General features: G+C 46.9%; 1 protein-coding gene across 1 annotated transcript in view; it reads right to left on the minus strand.

Moving 5' to 3' along the window:
* Positions 1-19,451, minus strand: part of DNAH5 (dynein axonemal heavy chain 5) — a 335,447-nt gene that overhangs the window by 133,630 nt on the left and 182,366 nt on the right. Inside the window, exons 41-51 of the mRNA XM_078785114.1 lie at positions 14,924-15,058; positions 14,716-14,823; positions 11,589-11,742; positions 11,263-11,409; positions 8,085-8,326; positions 7,748-7,924; positions 7,427-7,631; positions 7,167-7,309; positions 6,620-6,754; positions 6,004-6,126; positions 4,964-5,177 (exon numbers count right to left, since the gene is read on the minus strand). Of these exons, the coding sequence (XP_078641240.1) occupies positions 4,964-5,177; positions 6,004-6,126; positions 6,620-6,754; positions 7,167-7,309; positions 7,427-7,631; positions 7,748-7,924; positions 8,085-8,326; positions 11,263-11,409; positions 11,589-11,742; positions 14,716-14,823; positions 14,924-15,058 (1,783 nt within the window). The remainder of the gene's footprint in view (positions 1-4,963; positions 5,178-6,003; positions 6,127-6,619; positions 6,755-7,166; positions 7,310-7,426; positions 7,632-7,747; positions 7,925-8,084; positions 8,327-11,262; positions 11,410-11,588; positions 11,743-14,715; positions 14,824-14,923; positions 15,059-19,451) is intronic.

A 19,451-nucleotide genomic window follows, 5' to 3' on the forward strand; every position in this document is an offset into this window, starting at 1 on the left:
CACGCCCCGCCCACCGCCGCGGCGAAAACCGCCACCGCGGGGAAACCCGTCGACTCCACCGGCCTGGCGGAGCCAGCCGCACTCCTCCAGCTCCACCACCTGGTGCTGGTTCCACGCCAAGTTCGGCCACGAAGCTCGGCGGTGTCATCCGCCGTGCTCCTTCAACGGGTCGGGAAACGCCCGGGCCGGCGCTCAATTGTGGCGATGAGCGCCGGCCGTTCGAGCAGCCTGCTGTTCATAACGGACACCTTCTCCGGGCGCCGTTACCTGTGCGACACGGGAGCACAGGTGAGTGTCATTCCCGCCGGCACGTCAGACAAGCACGCCGCGGGTGGGGGCCCCGCGCTGCTTGCCGCGAACGGGACGCCCATCCGTACGTACGGAAAACGCTGCCTCTCTCTGCGGTTTGGAGGGCAGGTTTTCCGATGGACGTTCGTCACCGCCGACGTGCCCATGGCACTGCTTGGCGCGGACTTCCTGTGCGCTAATGGGCTCCTGGTCGACGTCAAGCGCAGACGGCTTGTCCAGGCCGAGACGTTCAGCTCGCTCGCATGTGCGTTGCCCAGCTCAACGAGCGGCTTGCCAAGCAGCTTGCCGAACGATTCGGTTCCGGCCACGTTGGTCTGCACGCTTCCGGCAGCGGACGCATTCACCCGCCTCCTCGCCGGCTTCCCGGCCCTCACGCGGCCCACCTTCTCGGCGGGGGCCGTCAAGCACGGGGTGGCCCATCACATCCCCACCGTCGGGCCACCGGTCTACGCCCGGGCACGCCGCCTCGAGCCGACGAAGCTGGCGGTGGCAAAAGCGGGGTTCGCTACCCTGGAGCGACTCGGCATCGTTCGGCGCTCAGAGAGCGCTTGGGCGTCGCCGCTGCACATCGTGCCGAAGCCCGGTGGGGGATGGCGACCGTGCGGGGACTATCGCCGTCTCAATGACGCCACGACTCCCGACCGCTACCCCGTCCCCCACATTCAGGACTTTTCCGCCCGTTTGGCGGGCAGGTCCTTCTTCTCGAAGGTGGACCTCATACGCGGCTACCATCAGGTCCCCGTCAGGCCGGAGGACGTCCCGAAGACGGCGGTCATCACGCCATTCGGACTCTTCGAGTTCCTGCGCATGCCCTTCGGTCTGAAGAATGCGGCTCAGGCGTTCCAGCGACTGATGGACAGCGTCCTGCGCGACTTGGATTTTGTCTACGTCTACCTGGACGATATCCTCGTCGCCAGCGCGTCCCGCGAAGAGCACCTACGCCACCTCCGCACGCTCTTCGAACGCCTGGGCCAGCATGGCCTGATTGTGAACCCCGCAAAGTGCCGGTTCGGCGCCGCCACAATCGATTTTCTGGGGCACCGTGTCACCAGGCACGGCGCCGTCCCCCTGCCGGCCAAGGTGGAGGCGGTGAAGGGGTTTCCGCGCCCCCGCACGATCAGAGGGCTGCAGGAGTTCCTGGGCATGGTGAACTTTTACCATCGGTTCCTGCCCCGTATCGCCCAGCTCCTGCGCCCCCTGCACGAAGCTCTCCGAGGTAAGCCGGGCAAAGGCGACGTTACCTGGACCGAGCAGATGGACACGGCGTTCACGGGCGCGAAGCTCGCCTTGGCTAACGCCACCATGCTCGTGCACCCGGCGCCCGATGCACCGATCGCCCTCACCACCGATGCCTCGGACTACGCGGTGGGCGCGGTGCACGAGCAATGGGTGCGTGGAGCTTGGCAACCGCTGGCGTTCTTTAGCCGGCAGCTTCGCCCGCCCGAACGCCGTTACAGTACCTTCGACTGCGAGTTGCTCGGACTTCACTTGGCGGTCAGGCACTTCCGCCATCTGCTCGAGGGCCGGGCGTTCACTGCCTTCGTCGACCACAAGCCGCTGATCTTCGCGATGGGCAAGGTCACCGAGCCGTGGTCGGCCCGGCAGCAGCGTCACCTCTCGGCCGTGTCCGAGTACACGACGGACATCCAGCACGTCGCGGGGAAGGACAACCCGGTGGCGGATTGCCTTTCCCGGGCCGTCGCCCACGCAGTCCACCTCGGCATCGACTATGCCCGGATGGCAGCGGACCAGGCCGCTGACCCCGACGTCCAGGCCTTGCGGACCGCCGTCACGGGCCTCCGCGTCACCGAGGTGCCGTTCGACGGCGCGGGCGCGGCTCTCTTGTGCGACGTCTCCCTCGGGCGTCCTCGCCCCATTGTGCCCGCGGGCTGGCAGCGCCAGGTGTTTGACGCCATCCACGGCCTGTCCCACCCGGGCGCGAGGGCCTCCCAAAGGCTGATCGCCGACAAGTTCGTCTGGCATGGCCTCCGGAAGGCCGTCCGCGGCTGGGCCAGGACGTGCCTCGCGTGCCAGCGCGCCACGGTGCACCGGCACACCCAGGCCCCGTTGGCCCCGTTCACGGTGCCGGAACGCCGGTTTGACCACGTCCACGTGGACCTGGTGGGACCTCTGCCCCCCTCGCGGGGTTTCACCTACGTCCTCACAATGGTGGACCGCACCACCCGGTGGCCGGAGGCCGTGCCCTTGGCGTCGACAACGGCGGCCGATGTCGCGCAGGCTTTCATCGCCACCTGGGTCGCCCGGTTCGGCGCCCCCTCAGACATCTCATCCGACCGCGGCCCCCAGTTCACCTCGGAGCTCTGGGGGGCGGTTGCGCAGGGGCTCGGGGTCCGGCTGCACCGAACCACGGCCTACCACCCCCAGGCTAACGGCCTGTGTGAGCGATTTCACCGCTCATTGAAGGCCGCGCTCCGGGCCACCCTCCGCGACGGCGGCTGGGTCGACAGGCTCCCCTGGGTCCTGCTGGGCCTCCGGATGGCGCCCAAGGAGGACCTGCGCGCATCCGCGGCGGAGTTGGTCTTCGGGCAACCGCTGCGGGTGCCGGGCGAGTTCCTCCCCGACTCCACGGCACCATGGTCCGCGGCACAGCAGCGCTCCGCTCTGCAAGAGACCGCCCAGAGGTTCGCCCCGGTGCCAACGGCATGCCACAGGCACCCACCGACGCACGTCGCCCCGGAGCTTCGCACGGCGGAGTACGTCTTCGTCCGCCACGATGCCCATCGGACACCACTGCGGCCCCCGTACGACGGGCCTTTCCGCGTGCTGGAGACCGGGGCGAAGCACTTCACCCTGGACATCGGCGGTACTCCTGACCGCGTTTCGGTAGACCGCCTCAAGCCGGCCCACCTCGATGTGGACCATCCACCGCCAGTGGCCCGACCCCCACGTCGGGGCCGCCCTCCTGCGGGCGGACCCCCGGCACCGCCCAGCCCCGCCGCCACGGCGCCCCCCGGTCCTGCACCCATCCCAGGGGCAGCCAGGGGCATCCCACCTGGTATCCCTGCACCCCGGACGCCGCCGATCGCCAGGGGGCGCTTCGGCCGGGTCATTCGTCTGCCCCGCAAACTGGCCCTCCAGGTGCGCGGGAATTCTGGGGGGGCGCGTGTGGCGGACACAAAAGCCCACTGGCGTGGTGACATCATTCCACGCACCGAGTGGGCGGTGGCCACGCCCGAGGGGTAGGCGTGGCCTCATGATATACCCCGGGCGACCAGCCCGGAGGAGTTGAGTGTTACAGTGTAGTCTTACAATAAAGACGTTTATATGTTACCGCTTGTCCGCTTCCTCCTTGCTCACAAGCAGCGCGCGTAACGCCGCGCTTTAATACCATGATTGAGTCATTAACACAAACACAATCCTAACAAGTAGTAAAAAGGGAAACCAGCGATGTTTTAATACTCTTCTCCTTTATGCAAGATTTGAAGAAGAAGTAAAAGAAGATTTCCTGCCCATTCTAAATTCTGGTTTCATCCCCCTCTCATTCTGCTGTTCCTTTTGTTCCATTACATTCTGATCCGTTCTATGCTCTAGCTCCTCCATGAGCCTCGACATTGTATGCAACAATGAAAGCCCTCCATAAGCAAGGAAAATATTTCTTCTATTGCTGCTATTGTTCTCCCCATACTTTCCCTTCGTAGAGTGAGGGTACCAAGGTGCCCATGGCTTGTCATAAACATTTACTTCTAAATTCTGAAAATGCTAATGAAAAGTCATGGGTACCCTGATACCCTGCTCAATCAGCTCTCAACTTGGGCAGCAATTTTCAATTTGAGTAGAATACTGGCAAATACTGGCCTACTCTATTTTGAAATCCACTGTGGGATATTTTCCATCCACAAACAAATACTATCAGATGGGACAACTGCCGGAACAGAATCATTGGAATCTCCCGCGATGAAGCTAACTCCAAAGGCCTCTCACTCACTCACCGCAGGCAGGTTGGTGGTCTTTCCGTCTTCTACCGACTCCTCTCTGGCCTTGCCCCCCCAGCTCTCTCTGGGCTCTGTCCCTCAAATATTCCTACAGGTCGCACAAGATCTGCCTGCAACCCTCTTATGGTTAAACTGCCAAAATCAAGACTCTCTGCTCACCTTCACTCCTTCATTCCTCTTTTCTCCCGCCTCTGGAACAAACTCCCTCACTCTCTTCAATCCCACTCCACCCTCCAGGTCTTTAAAACAGCTGTTCACCACCATCTCTTATCTTCCCCCATCCAAAACCTTGATCTTTTCTACCCCCGCTAATTTCACCCCAAATCCACTTTTTTGAAATACCAACTTCTTTCCTGGAAGTCCTTGGTGTCCTTGTGTTTTATACTTCTCCCTCCCCCCCCCCCCCCCCCTTCCCACGCCTCCTCCCCCCAAGCCCTCTCCCTTCCACACATCTCCTGCTCTCAAATGTTGTGTTTGTGTGCCTCCCCTTCTCTCCCCATCTTGTCTTCCGCTCCCTCTTTTTATATATTTTGTTTGTCTGGTTGATTTGTTTGTGAAGTAAATGTTAGCTCTTTCACGAGCCTCGATTCAGTATACAAAAAAAACAAACAACAACAAAAAAAAAAACACTCTGAAGGCAGTGTGAACAAAGGCCATTAGTATCACAATAACGTTTAAATACAGTATTGATATATTTGTACCAAATATTTTGTCGATGGAAGTGTTTGAAGGTAGCGTGCAGTTGAAGATGGAGAAGTGACGTTTTAGGCGCTGAGGAATATCATTGCGGCCTCCACCCGGTTGGATCATTGCAGCAACAAGTTGGACATCTGCTATTGTGGAAAACTCCCCAGGTTTCTCCACATTGTAGAAACCACCCTGTTCCATAAGCTGGCGGACAATTTCATTGGTTACCTGCAACCACATGACAGGTCAGAAACAACAGCTTGGTCCTGATACGATCTATTTCCAAAAATAACAAGTAAATAAATAAATCGATAGGTTGGGTACAACCACCACGCCTCACTCCCTACCAAGAAACAAACAAGAAGACGTCATGTGGAGCACAATACTTGCAAAATCCGCCCCCCCCGCCCCCCATTGATACAGCAAATTGTCCATTTCATCAAGATTCAAATTGACAATCTTCATCAAAGCTCGGGTCAATAGGAAGAAAAGTGACGATTTTTCAGATAAAAAATGATGATTTTGGAAGGTTGACCTTGAGTTGACCGTTTGACCTCAATTAGTTAGTTTCCCTATTTAGTGACTCAATGTGCAAATGCTGTTCAATTTTCAAGTAAATCGGATGAAAATTGAGGATTTAAAAAACTTGGCCTATGTTGACCTTTGGCCTATGTTGACCTCAAATATACTTGGTGGTTGCATTCAGTGACCAGATATGCAAGTCCTCTTCAAATTTCAAGTCAATCGGATGAAAACTGAGGATTTTAGAAATTTGGCAAAGTTGGTGACCTTTGGCCTATGTTGACCTTTTGACCTTTTGACCCCCAAAACAATATGCTTCTCAATTGGGACGACCTATACAACTTGGTGAAGTTTCGTGACAATCGGTTTAGAATTGTAACCTGTAGGCCGGTGACAAACAAACAGACAGACACACAAACAGACAACCACAAACGCAACCGACCAATACACTTGAAAAGTCTTCGATTTTGCAAGTAATAAGAATCAAATGTGACAATATACTCATAACAGAAAGCGAAGTCTGAGATCTTACCTGATCTCCCCACTTATTAACTATGGGCATATTTATGTCATCAATGAAGACTGTCAGCTTCTTTCCCCCTGGAGGTCCATACGTTGTTCCCATTCGCTTGTCTACGTGGCCTTCGATGGCATGCTATGTATCACACAGGGAAGCAGAATGAGGAAATTATCAAAGTCCCACTTTTGGTGATAATAACCATTCCTTTCACACTGTGAGGTGCATAGGAGCTCCCACGGAGGTTTCATTGGCTAAGGAGTACAATCATAGACGGGTCGCCATTGTGACGCACGATACTCGAATGGCTTATTACCCCAGTACTCATTTTGCCAACCCCGGAAGGATGACAGGCTGAGTCAACCCACCTGGTATTATTTGAACAGCACGACAGGGGCTCAAACTCAAGACCCTGAGATCTTAAGGGGAGCCACCTTAATCGTCAAGCCAACACCAGGCATACTTTTAGTGATGTCTCAGTTATTTCTGAAAAACTGAGAAACTAAACTTTTCTGATGCAAGCACTGCAGGATGTTTGTCAAAGAGTGATCGAGTTATGAAAAAGATGATTATGAGCATATTATAAACATCCCAATTAACTAACTCCCCATGGCCTTGCTTTCGGTCATACCTGGAACATCAGTGGCGTAGTTGCGGATGAGAAGTTGAGGACTTTGATGAGATGAATTTCTGGGTCATGCTTGTTCAGGTATCCTTTCAGCATCACCGTCTTTGCTGTGCCTTGCTGTCCAATTAGCAGCACACCCTAATTTCATGCGAAAATGAGACAGGTCAAGGAGAGAAATGACATAGTGTGAAAACTTCAAGCTCTGTATACCACACAATGGTTATGTCGTTACTCGGGCTGTTTCGTTTTCTCTTTCCTACCTGCGCTCGTGGTTACCCTGCACTCACGAAGTGTATATTTGGATATTTATACATCTTGCATCAAAATGGCTGAATGTTTGACCCGTCTCATTTCTCTCTTCGAATATCCCATATATCCTACCTTCCCTCTTTGCTTACTTATATTTGCATTTTTCCTTTCTCATCTGCATTTCCCTTCCTTTTTTAAATTTCTTTTTCTCAACTTATTCTAACCCTTCTGCTGGCATGGACAGTACATGGTCCATCATGAGTATGTAGTTTGCCAATAGTAACAGAGGAGATAGCTGTACCTTTCCTTGCTTCGCCACAGTATGAATGAGGAATTCTGTGCGAACATTGTCCATGTTCGGAATAAGGATAGAAGTGAAGTCAGAAGTGTATTGAGTAGGGTACACAAAGCTCTCCACACGTTCTGACCAGTGTTGCCAAGAGCCTGTGTCCAACACACACCCGTGTCTGTTTCATTTTCAAGCCACAACCCAAACACACAAAAATGCAAATTTGCACTGATTTATTACAGAAGCTGAAAACAAACAAACATTAATCATACCATCTGAATTGATGAAATAGTTGTAGGCGGAGTCATCAGTTTCAGGCTGGAGAGTTGGTAACAGTGGAGCAAGGCATGCATTTGTGTAACTCCAGGCCTCAAGCTTTGCCCTTCCATCAGTTTCGAGTAGTGCTCCAACACTCCAAAGAAGAGCAAACACAAAGAGCCGACTCAGGTGCTGTGGTGTAATCTGTCCTCCCAATTCCTGGCAAAACCACGAGACAGGGTCAACTCTCGGTGTCCTTTGCAATTTCAAAACTAAATCCCTCCACCTTCCTTCATATTTTGCTCTTAATTTTCAGAACTCAATGCATTCATTACCTTGCTTTGAATGAGACCCTGAAGTAGAGTGAGACTTTGGGACATAGTAAAGACCTCAAAAGTGTCCATGCGAAGCACCAATGCCTGTGTGGTGAACTTCCACATGTCCAAGAAGGATGACTTGTACAAGTGACGCAACGTCTGCACCTCATTTGTTGGGCGCCCTTTGAGCCAGCCCTTCAGGTGTAATGAATATAACACAATGACAGACACAGTTCAGAACAAAAAAAGAGACAAAAGCCACTTGTGAAGCAATTCATTCTCCTAAAGAAGGCAGGAGCATGACAAACAAATAATTTGTCCTCATCAAAAGAAAAAAAATAAACAGCAATCTTACCTCGAGAATGGGTTTCCAGTCAAGCACGGATGAGCTCATGAAGACCATCCCATTGCGCGAGACAGTGGCTGGAGATGCATTATCAACATTGTGTGGCTCAAAGATTATTTTGCAGTTGGCAGCCATTGGAATGCGGTCTCCATTGGCAAGTGTGAGCATTTTGTTGTCATCCAGCACAGAGTTGAGATTCTCAATCCAGATGGCGTCCACTGGCCCATCAAGCACGATCCACACATGCTCTCCTGTGATTTGATCAATTTTAACAATTGCACAGGATTTTCAGTATATAAAAGTTTGACTTAAAAAAAAAAAAATTCTTCTAATATATTTTTTCTAATCTTCCAGATCATAATCAAGACCGAGCAGACAAACTTTTTAGTGTGTGTGCAATGGACGAAGCACTCTTTTTCTCCACCAAAGGGTTAATGACTGAAACGTCAGCTCCTAATTACTTCCCATGGCGCTTCGCATACGTCGAAGAATGACCTGCTCATTACTACACAAATGCAAAGCAAAAAGCCGGAGTTAAGCAATTGGTTCATGGCCTTCCATCCATATCTTATCAGTTTATGATCGAGGAAGAACCTATATAAATTGAATGTTATATTTTGAACAGGAATGGAAGACAAATCTGCTGTTTACGGTACTTTGTCTCTGAATTCGTCCCGAATGCACATGCGCAGAGGAGTAGAAAGAAGAAGAACCACCTTTAGACGCCATTTTTCCCCACAGAGCAGGGGTTGGCCTTTTTCGGGCACCGTGGTCCACTTTTTGAAGCAATGTTTTATGGCCGGATGCCCTTCCTGCCGCCAACCCTGTAAGTCGCCTCTTGCGACACACAAGGAATTACCAGTGAACTGGTACTCAATTTGCCGACCTCGGAAGGATGGCAGGCTGAGTCAACCCCCCTGGCGTTAATTCAGTGATCGACCGGGATTCGAACCCAGGATCCTAGGATCCCAAGCCGGCACCCTAACCGCTAAGCCAACACCAAAAAGAGGAGTGAGATATTATTTTTACTCTGTCTGGCAGTCAAACAAAATTGAAAATAATTCTGAACAGGAAACTTTTGGTTTTTAACGACGTTATAAAGGACACAAGCAACAGACACAAATAACTAATGTAATGTGTTAGATAGAATGATGTAGTAGACACTGGGTAAAATGGTGGCAAAATAGAGGTCAATCTCTTTAAACCTTTATTTAAATTGAATTGTATACCTGAACACTAGAACATAAATAACCTTCATAATACTTCCAAGAACCTCCAGTTTTTCAGTGCAGTTGGACCTCGACATTTGCAGGGGATATGTTCCTGGAAAATGTCGCGAATTTCGGACTGTGAATGTGGGGGCATTGTTTCAATGGTAAAAGGAGGGGGTAGGTTCCAGGCAGTTCCTGATTTGCGGAAAATCCTGTGAATGTCGAGGAAAATCTGCAAATGTCGAGGAAAATCCTGCGAATGTCGAGGAAAATTTGTGAATGTTGAGGAAAATCCCGTGAATGTCAAGGAAAATCTTCAAATGTTGAGGAAAATCTGCGAAAGTCGAGGAAATCCTGCGAATGTCGAGGAAAATCCTGCTAATGTCAAGGAAAATCCCACTAATGTCAAGAAAAATCCGTCAATGTCAGGGAATTGATTCAATGGGGAAAAAGAGGACAGCTAATTGCACTAATAGTTGTGGTGGAGTGTTTTCATTCTGTACAGTAACTCGCGGGGGATGATGTGCTTCTCAGCTGATGGGATATCCTGCGAAGCTATGTTCACGGTGTGTGAATGGTGGGATATCCCGGGAAGCTATGTTTACAGTGTGAATTGTGGTACATCTCCCGAAACTATGTTTACAATGTGAATGGTGGTATGTACCGCGAAGCTTGCTTATAGCACAGCTAAAATATTTTCATGTGGCTGCGAAAATGCTGGGAAAATGCGAAGCACTGTGCTGTGAATGTCGAAGCAGGTCATGCTCGTGGTCCATGGAAGATATATTTTTTGCATATGTCCTGTTGCTTTGTATGTGGCTGGTGGACGATATACGATATGGATATGGATATGGATGATAATATGGTTTAGAGCTGTCATGCTAGTGGCTCGTGGGAAAAAAAAATTTGCGCCCGCAAAAAACCGCAAATACGTGGGATACAGGGCTGCAAATGTAGAAGCAGATCGCAATTTATCAACCACGAGTACGCGGAACCCCCGAATGTTTAGACCGTGAATGTCGGGGTTCGACTGTACCATACTTGTACATGTTGTATAGGGTGGTGTATTTAATAGGAACGCAGCCCCTGGGAAGTGGTCATGGCATGGGAGAGGGTACAGTTATCAGGGTGAAGAAGAGGCCACCGTATGGCGATATACAATGCCAATTGATGTGGCATTCTCTGGCGATCAATAAAGCCTCCATCTCCTGAACTGTGATATTTCAGTGTATAATAGTGTTGTATAAGACTGCTTCAGTAGCGCTAAATGTCTGGATTTTTTAGCGATCTTTAAAATCATTATTTTATTCAATTTTAAGTATAAACTTGAACACTGTGCATGTGCGGGGTATCATGTTCTATGAACTCCCGATCATGTTCTATCTGTTGTAGTACCTGTCCGCCGATGCAGATGGATACTAGCCTTCGCAAGTAAGACTAGTTCTTTCTTCTAATTTAATGTATGTATGCACTGAACCCTCTAGTTTTTTAAAACAAAATGTCAACTGAAGTTTAATACAATTTTATAGATGTGGCATATCCAGACTTCTATACAATTATAGAATTATTTCCCCAGAAATAAATAATACTCCTTCTGAAGCAACCTAAAATTATAGTTGCCTAATATTCATTCATTCATTCACTGCTTGAGTGTTTTGTCTACACACATTAGTAGACATCAGTGTACCTGTACCTTATCTAACTGGTGCAGAATACCCACATTACAAAAATAATGTCGCAGTTGTCTCCACATAATCCCAAAGTCCACAGCAATACTTTCAAAAACCGTTCTTCCCGTCAAAGGCAAATTGTTGACCTCCAATTCCCTGCTGCTTCCCTTGATCTTTTCAAATAATCCAATTGTTGTTAAGTGCTATCGCAGTGGCAAATATAAAAAGTGACACAAGACGTGATAAGACACAACACTACAATCAGGTAGTCATTTTGACGCGAGTAACCCCACGAGGGTGGCTCACCTTTCTTGGTGCGAAGAGTTTTGCGCCATAAGGTAGAGAATATCCCATCAGTCCAGTCATTGGTGGCTACGTCCAGACGTCCAAACATCTGAGCAGCTGTGATTGCCTTAGGATTCATGCGCATCTCACGATGGGGCATTCCACATGCTAGTTGCAGGAAATACCGGCAAGAAAATGCATAAAACTAAGGAACTTGAATCGGACACAACCTCACAGCACAGTATAGTAAAAATAAAACCTTATAGGATAGCTGAGCAACCTCTTTTTTTAACTTTATGGTCTAGAATCGTTTCTCTTTACACACTGCAGTTAGTCACAATACTCACCTGTCATAGCTTTCAATAATGTATGGATGCAGGTGGTCTTTCCAGCACCACTCGGGCCAAGCACCATCATGCCATGTCGCACACGCTGTGTTTCATACAACTGCACCACCTTCAGCTTCCACGGTGGATGGCTTACCAGCCCTGAAGCTTCCATCTGCCACATAAGGAGTGCAGGCCTTGTACCAATGATGACATTTAATTACAACCCATACAACCTGTTCAACCTTTTTCAATTATAAAGCTCATTGAAGAGCTTACCTGTATTATCACATGCAGGACAAAGAGATTTGTAGATATCAGTGCACCTTTACATGAATTACAAGGACATTAGTAAACAATGGATAAATCAATAGTGTATGGGCTTTTACCCTGCGTTCGCGAAGCAAAAAGCGGGGTCAAGTGATTGGGTGCATACGTACACGCCTGCATATGTTGTACGTACACGTCGGCATTTTAAAAATTCATTTTCTCGGCCCATCCCCTAATCCATACCACTACCACAAGTTATTAATAAAACGTATCTTAGGACAAATTCAGACACATGATCATGACCTATCACCATGACTCATGCAACATATTTGACATTTCACCATTCGTTATATCAAATTGAAATTCATTCATAGCTAGATGGTGTTCCTAGAATACTTATCCCATGCAGTTGACTTGTTGCGAGCCAACTCTTATGTTTTTAAAGGGGTTTTTTGATCCAATATGGCGGCCAGACCACGTGACCAATGACATCATAAATTTACTTTCTCTAATATAATTGTTGCGTAGATCACGCTCAATACATTTCAAATTTATTGGACGAAGCGTTCGTTGTACGTGTCGAATTATTACATCATAAATAAGGCACCAATTATATCATCATTAACAACATTTATTCCACATGCGGAGTTCTTTTCAATGAGCCACATTTCAATTTTTCCATGGAGCGGTTTCGGAGATACAAATGTCCAATTTTTTCGGTTTTCCCAAAATGGTGCCCGTACCACGTGACCTAGGCCATCATAATTATCACTAAAAAAATTATACGTGAGGACGCATACTATGGTGAAAATTTCATGTCAATTGAACCAACGGCTGCCGAGAAAATAATTTTTTAAAATGCAGACGTGTACATACAACATACGCAGACGTGTACATACAACATACGCAGACGTGTACGTATGCACACAATCACTGGACCCCGTTTTTCGCTTCGCGGACGCAGGGTAAAAACAGGATGGTTCACTAAAGGGCCATTCATTATGACATTCATTGTAACCCGTAGTTTATATAATGGAATCCTGCTGTATACAAGAAGGGTGCAAACATTATTTATTATACACTTTCAATTCTCTGAACAATTTGGTATGTAGGCCATACACAGTCAAAGGTATCTTCCCCACTTACGGCTGCAATTATAACTTATTACCTCCGCCACAAAAGGTGGATGGAGGTTATGTTTTCACCACTGTCTGTCTGTTTGTTTGTCTGTTTGTTTGTCTGTTTGTGAACAAAATATCTCAGAAAGTTGTGGACGGATTCAGACGAAATTTGGCAGAGATGTAGCGTATGTCACAAGGACGAAATGATTCGATTTTGATGAAGATCCAGATTCGTGTCCGGCTACTACAATTTTTATAGTGATTCTTCACCATTGCGAGATAGGGCCAAAAACGATATATAGCAGGATATCTCAAAAAGTTATGGACGGATTTGGACGAAACTTGGTGGACAGGTTGGGTGTCTGAGAAGAACGATTCTATTCGATTTTGGTGAAGATCTGAATATGGATTCAGATATGAGAGTTATTTAATTTTTAAGTGATTCTACATCATTACGAAATAGGGCCAAAAAACGATACACAGCAGCATATCTCAAAAAGTTATGCATGGATTTGGACGAAACTTGTTGGACATGTTGTGTGTGTGAAAAGGAAGAATAAATACAATTTTGGTGAAGATACAAATCCGGATCCAGCTAGTATAATTTTTAAAGTGATTCTTCACCATTGAGTGATATGGCCAACCAGGCAGAGGTATGCTCTCTACTGAGTGCCCTTCTAGTTACAAATGTGATAAGGCACCAATGAGTTGTGACGAAGTTACATTGAAATATCCAGCAATCAGAGTAGGAGTGTTTATAATGGCAGAAAAGCTAGAAATTTCATACATGAAACTAGAACAGCACTCGCTAGAGCACATACCTCCGATAGACTAAACATTTTACGTTTTGTATCCCACTGAAAATATAAATAATAACCACCTTTAGAGGCCATTTTTCCCCGCAAAGCAGGGGTTGGCCTTTTTCGGGAACCGTGGTTGTTGTTGTTTTTTGGTCCCCTTTTTGAAGCAATGTTTTACGGCCGGATGCCCTTCCTGACGCCAACCCTTTTTGCCGCCTTCAACGACAAACAGGGAATTACCAGTGAACTGGTACTCAATTAGCCGACCTCGGAAGGATGACAGGCTGAGTCAACCCCCCTGGCGTTAATTCAGCGATCGACCGGGATTCGAACCCAGGATCCTAGGATCCTAGGATCCTAAGCCGGCACCCTAGCCGCTAGCCCAACACCAGGATCCCACTTATAGGCCGGATATGCATCTGGACCTTAACCAACATGGAATCGGCTTGTTCTTGTCACATAACCATCTCATCCAGCAAGTTGTCATAACTTGTCCACAACCTTTTGAAATATCGTTTTTGGCCCAATCTCTCAATGGTGAGGAATCACTTTAAAAAACATTTTTTTTCATTCTCAGCGCCGGATCCGGATCTTCACCAAAATTGAATCATTTCATCCTTGTCACACACCCAACCTGTTCAAGAAGTTTTGCCCGAATCCAACCATAACTTTTTGAGATATCATGATATATATCGTTTTTAGCCTGATCAATCAATGGTGAAGAATCACTCAAAAAATTATAGTATCCGGATCGTGATCCGAATCTTCACCAAAATCGAAACAATTCGTCCTTGTCACACATCCAACTTGTCCAGCAAGTTTTGTCTGAATCCGTGGTGGAGGTAATTACAGACAAAACTTCATCACAGAACCTGACGAACATGTGAGAGTTACAAGTCAAAAACACAATTATTGCAGCATGACTATGTGTTCAAAAAATGTTTGCATTTTCCAAACCTTTGCATCTATGGCTGCTTCCAGTTGGGGATAACCAACTTTGTCCAGTTGAGTTTTGGGGAAAAGGTCTTCAATCAGGCTCAGGAATAAAGGCTCATCTTCATCAATCTGTTTGTTCAGGGCATAAAAAAAAACACATAAATAGAGAAAACGTATGAAGAGAATAATACTTTTTAAAATATAAAATTGCCAAAATGATGTGGCCTACAAGTTTGGAGAGATTCATGTCACGAAGAATGCGCACGACGATGGTTGTTTCCGCATCTTGAGGGTTGGCCCTTTTGGCTGTGCCCAATGTTCGTAACACAGACAAAATGTTCCGAAGTCCAAAATCATAATGGACCTGTGGGATAGCAAAGGCAATGGAAGGAATGCCATTATGGAAATGTTCAAACACGTTAAATCACATCATGACGTTGGAACAATATCAAGATCGCAAGAATGAAAAGAACAACACAAAATGATACTCCTTTTCGATAAAAACAAATTTTAAAAGAGTTGTTTCTTCCTCGGCGGTGAAGCCTTACTCGATATAAAATATGATAATAATAACAGTAATAATAATAATAGTAACAACAATAACAACAACACAAATGCCAATACAAAGCACTTTTCATACCAAGATAGTCAAGATGATGAAATAAAAACTCAATAAGGTGTTGGTTTGTCGATGATATGAGGAAGAAAAAGAAATTAAAATGTGGTTTAATGTTTATGGAGGTATTTTCTTTGTTGAAACCTTTTTGAAAGGGAAGAGAGTGGGAGCTTGTTTGGGTCCATTGGTGCAAATGGAAAATACCGTAATCGCTACTGGAAGCTCAAACAAAGCACCAGATGTTTTGTACACGTTAATATACCTTTGGGCCCAATCACTCACAAATAAAGGTTATTTCCTATTCTTTTTTTTAATGAGTCAATGCATCTTAAAATGTCATTGAATTTATGGCAATGTGACCAAGAGTGCAAGTCAAATAATGTTGCTTTACTTTTCAAAACGTATCAGTTAAAATAAAAACACGACTTCCGTACCACGAGCATCAGGAAACTCACCAAATGCTGGGAAATGGTGACACTGGCTGGAAACTACATTGAAAAGAACTCGCAATTGGTCTTGTTTCAGCAAACACCTCCCCCTGCCCTTCCCCCGACCCCCGCTTCCAAAACCCCATCACCCCACTCTCCCTCAACTCTAAATACCAAAAATGAAGGGAGCCTCTGCAAATTCAGGAGTGCAAGTGCAAAAAACATGGCATTACCCTATAAATTAAATAAAGACCTGAACCATACTCTATACAGAGCATTGGTGCTGCTAAAGCAGTTTCATGGCAAGCGTTATACTCGGTGGTTTGCCATTGCCTTCCCAGCATTGCTTGTCCATGCTTTATCCTTTGAAATGCAGAGCGACAAGCAAGAAAATAGCACATACCATTTTTAAAGTTATTGGTATGACTCAGTCGGTGCTGGACCCACCGACCTCAAAGACTTGGAGTGGACACTCTAAGTCTAAACATTACGCCACTGAATCTGGTATATAAATTAAATAATCATACTATTAATCTCGGTAATTCTTTTGATAGATTTTAAGGTTCTCACCATTCTCACCATTCTTGTTGGATCTTCTCACCATTCCCACACACACATATACAGTCACGTGAAAAAGTAAGTACACCCCATGTAAAGTTTTGACTTTTTCAACATATTTCAACATACAGCTATTTGATCTTCATTTCAACAATATTGATTGATAAAGGTGATATAATATAACAAATATCATGAAACATTTACATTTTGTAGTCCATTGTATAATTTAAATAACCATAAATGCAAATTTCGCATGTGGAAAAAGTAAGTACACCCTTGGCTCTAACAGGTGGTATTGCCCCCTTTGGCAGAAACAACCTCAAGTAGGCGTTTCTTATAACTGTCTACCAGTCTCTGACATCGACTGGGAGAAATTTTTGCCCACTCCTCCATGCAGAATTCTTTCAGCTGTGCGATGTTTGAGGGGTTTTTGCATGCACAGCTCGTTTCAAATCCCCCAAAACATCTCGATGTGATTTTGATCCGGGCTTTGACTTGGCCATTCCAGAACCCTCCTTTTCTTTCTTTTCAGCCATTCCTTGGTGGATTTACTGGTATGTTTAGGGTCATTGTCATGTTGCAAGGTCCACCTTCGGTTGAGCTTCAACTTTCCGACAGATGGCCTCACATTATCCTCAAGCACCCTCTAGTACAATGAAGAATTCATAGTGGATTCTATGATGGTGAGCTGCCCCGGCCCTGATGCAGCAAAGCTGCCCCAAACCACAATATTTCCACCACCATGCTTTACAGTTGGTATCAGGTTCTTGTGGTCAAATGCTGTCTTTAGTTTTCGCCAAACATGTCTTCTAGTACTGTGGCCAAATAGCTCTACCTTTGACTCATCTGTCCAGAGCACATTGTTCCAGAAGTGCTGGTCTTTGGAGAGATCTCGCGAGATCTTGGAGACTATGGCAGGGATTTTCGAAGCTGCACACGTTCTCCACGTTTTCAAAGTGAAGTCATTGTTCACAATTGTATTTTGTCGAAACTGTATTTATCTTTCGGTGTGTGAACCTATAGTGTGTCCCTTGGAAGTTTATCGGTGTTTATCTTTCATAAATTAATCATTTCTGTTTGCCGCGTGTGTTGCGGCCTTGCCTCAGGCTCCCCCTGTCCCCCGTCGAAGTTTGTTTCTTCCTTCACTGTTTTTGCTAGGTTTTTAGATTTCCCTTTCTCCCCCAAACTTCCCGGTACATCTACTCTTTGTCTCACGCCTTAACCCCCCACCCCCCAAAACAAACAAAAAACAAACAAAAACAACAACAACATTTATTTCCCATTCTCCACGTGTGAAGTTGTCCCATCGTGTGATTCTGCCCACGTGCGCTGTCTCGCCCCGCTCCCATTATCTCCTTGCCTTCCACCTTTTCCCCTGTTCACGTGACTCGTGGTTGTCCCTCTCGGCTCCCTCTCCCCGTTGGTATTTTTGTGAATATAAGATTGTTCTTCACGGTTCTGTTTAAATGTTTAAACTTTCCCCTGCAGTGTTTTATTCAGTGGTTTATTACAACACGCAGTTTTTCTTCTATTTAAAAGGCCTTTTTCAATTTCCTCTGCAACTCATTCCATTTCAAAAAAATATTCAATCTCTTATAACTCTAAATCACTATATGCTCTAAATTCACATTCATTCCACCCCTCCTCCATCGTTCTTAAACAGATCGCTAACTTGAAAATCACAATAAACCCAATTTGTTATAAATGTTCGTCTTTCATTAATCATCCACTTTCTAAACTCCCCCCTTGCCCCTCCCCTCCAAATCTCCCCCCTTGCCTGTCCCCTCCAAATCTCCCCCCTTGCCCCTCCCCTCATAAACTCCCCCCTTGCACCTCCCCTCCTAAACTCTCCCCTTGCCCCTCCCCTCCAAAACTCCCCCCTTTCCCCTCCCATTCAAAACTAGCCCCCAACCCCTCTCCTTCTAATCTCCCCCCCCAACCATCCCTCCCAAATTCTCCCCCCTCCCACCTCCTCCTCAAAGCTGCCTCCGACCCACTTCATCTCCCTTCTATATCATACCTCCACCTCCCCCAACCTTCTACTTTCCTCTGCCCCCCCTCAAACAACCCCTCACTGTGCCTGATCCCATCACCATCAAACCTTTCGTCGGCCTAATCCTTCCATCTCTTGTAACTCTTCTGTAATCTCTGACACACTATCAACTGCTCTACCTACCTCCCCGTCTCATCGTTCATCTGACCCTTCCCCACCCAACTAGTAAGGGCATTTTATGAGATATTTCACAAATCTGTTAACTAAATTGTTACCAAAAAATTTCTTCACCAATATGTTTGTAAAGGTGTGTAATAACATGTGTTAAAATGTTGAAGGTCAACTCCCGTGGGAAACCCAGAAAAAAAGCGGTTGAATTCGGGTACCGAAAAATTATTTTCGAGAATTTTTATTTTTTTTAATCGGCCCTTAAGTAACTTATGAGGGGTCAAATAAGGGTTTTTCATGATTCTGAGTTGATTGTTAACATTTATATTTTCACTTTTACATTTACACACAAAGTAGCTTTTATTTCACATACATATATAACACTCAAGAGTATTATACACTCTTACACCCTTACACCAAACCACCCAACCTTGGAATGACGGGTAGATTTGCCTGCTTTATTATATTCACAGCCTTCAGCCAAATCGGAAGATCAAAGGTCACTATAGCGACCCCAGCGCGCCGTATGCACTCTTTCAGAGTGGTGAAGATGGTGTTGAGGTCATTAGGGTCTCCTTCAATAACTGGGAGGAACTCGATCTGTGTGCTCTGCTTTGCATCATTAGCATGGATTCTCTTCATCCAGCCATTCCAGTTGGAGTGTGGGAACTCAGGATCGTTGGCTTTGATCACCCACCCCGCTGCCCAGAGTGTGTCACCTGGAGTGAGGAGTGGCTGATCATGAGCCAGGGAGGAGGAAAGCTCAGCGAGGGGGAGAAACATGATCGCATTCGTTCCTATCTGTTTCCTATTCGTAAATGGAATAATCTTTACTTCAGTTCCTCTCAGGATCTTAGCTTTGTCGAGTGCCTTCAACTTCACCCGGGCGAAAGCTGCTGTTGTCTGTGGATCTGGCAAAGGTGGTGCCGGAGAGGTGACTTCGATCCAACCCATTGAGTGAAAGGGAGTGTTTCCGTGAATAGAGACAATGTTT

Source organism: Myxine glutinosa, chromosome 9 (genome assembly GCF_964187855.1).
Source record: "Myxine glutinosa chromosome 9, kmMyxGlut1.1, whole genome shotgun sequence".
NCBI classification, from domain to species: domain Eukaryota; kingdom Metazoa; phylum Chordata; class Myxini; order Myxiniformes; family Myxinidae; genus Myxine; species Myxine glutinosa.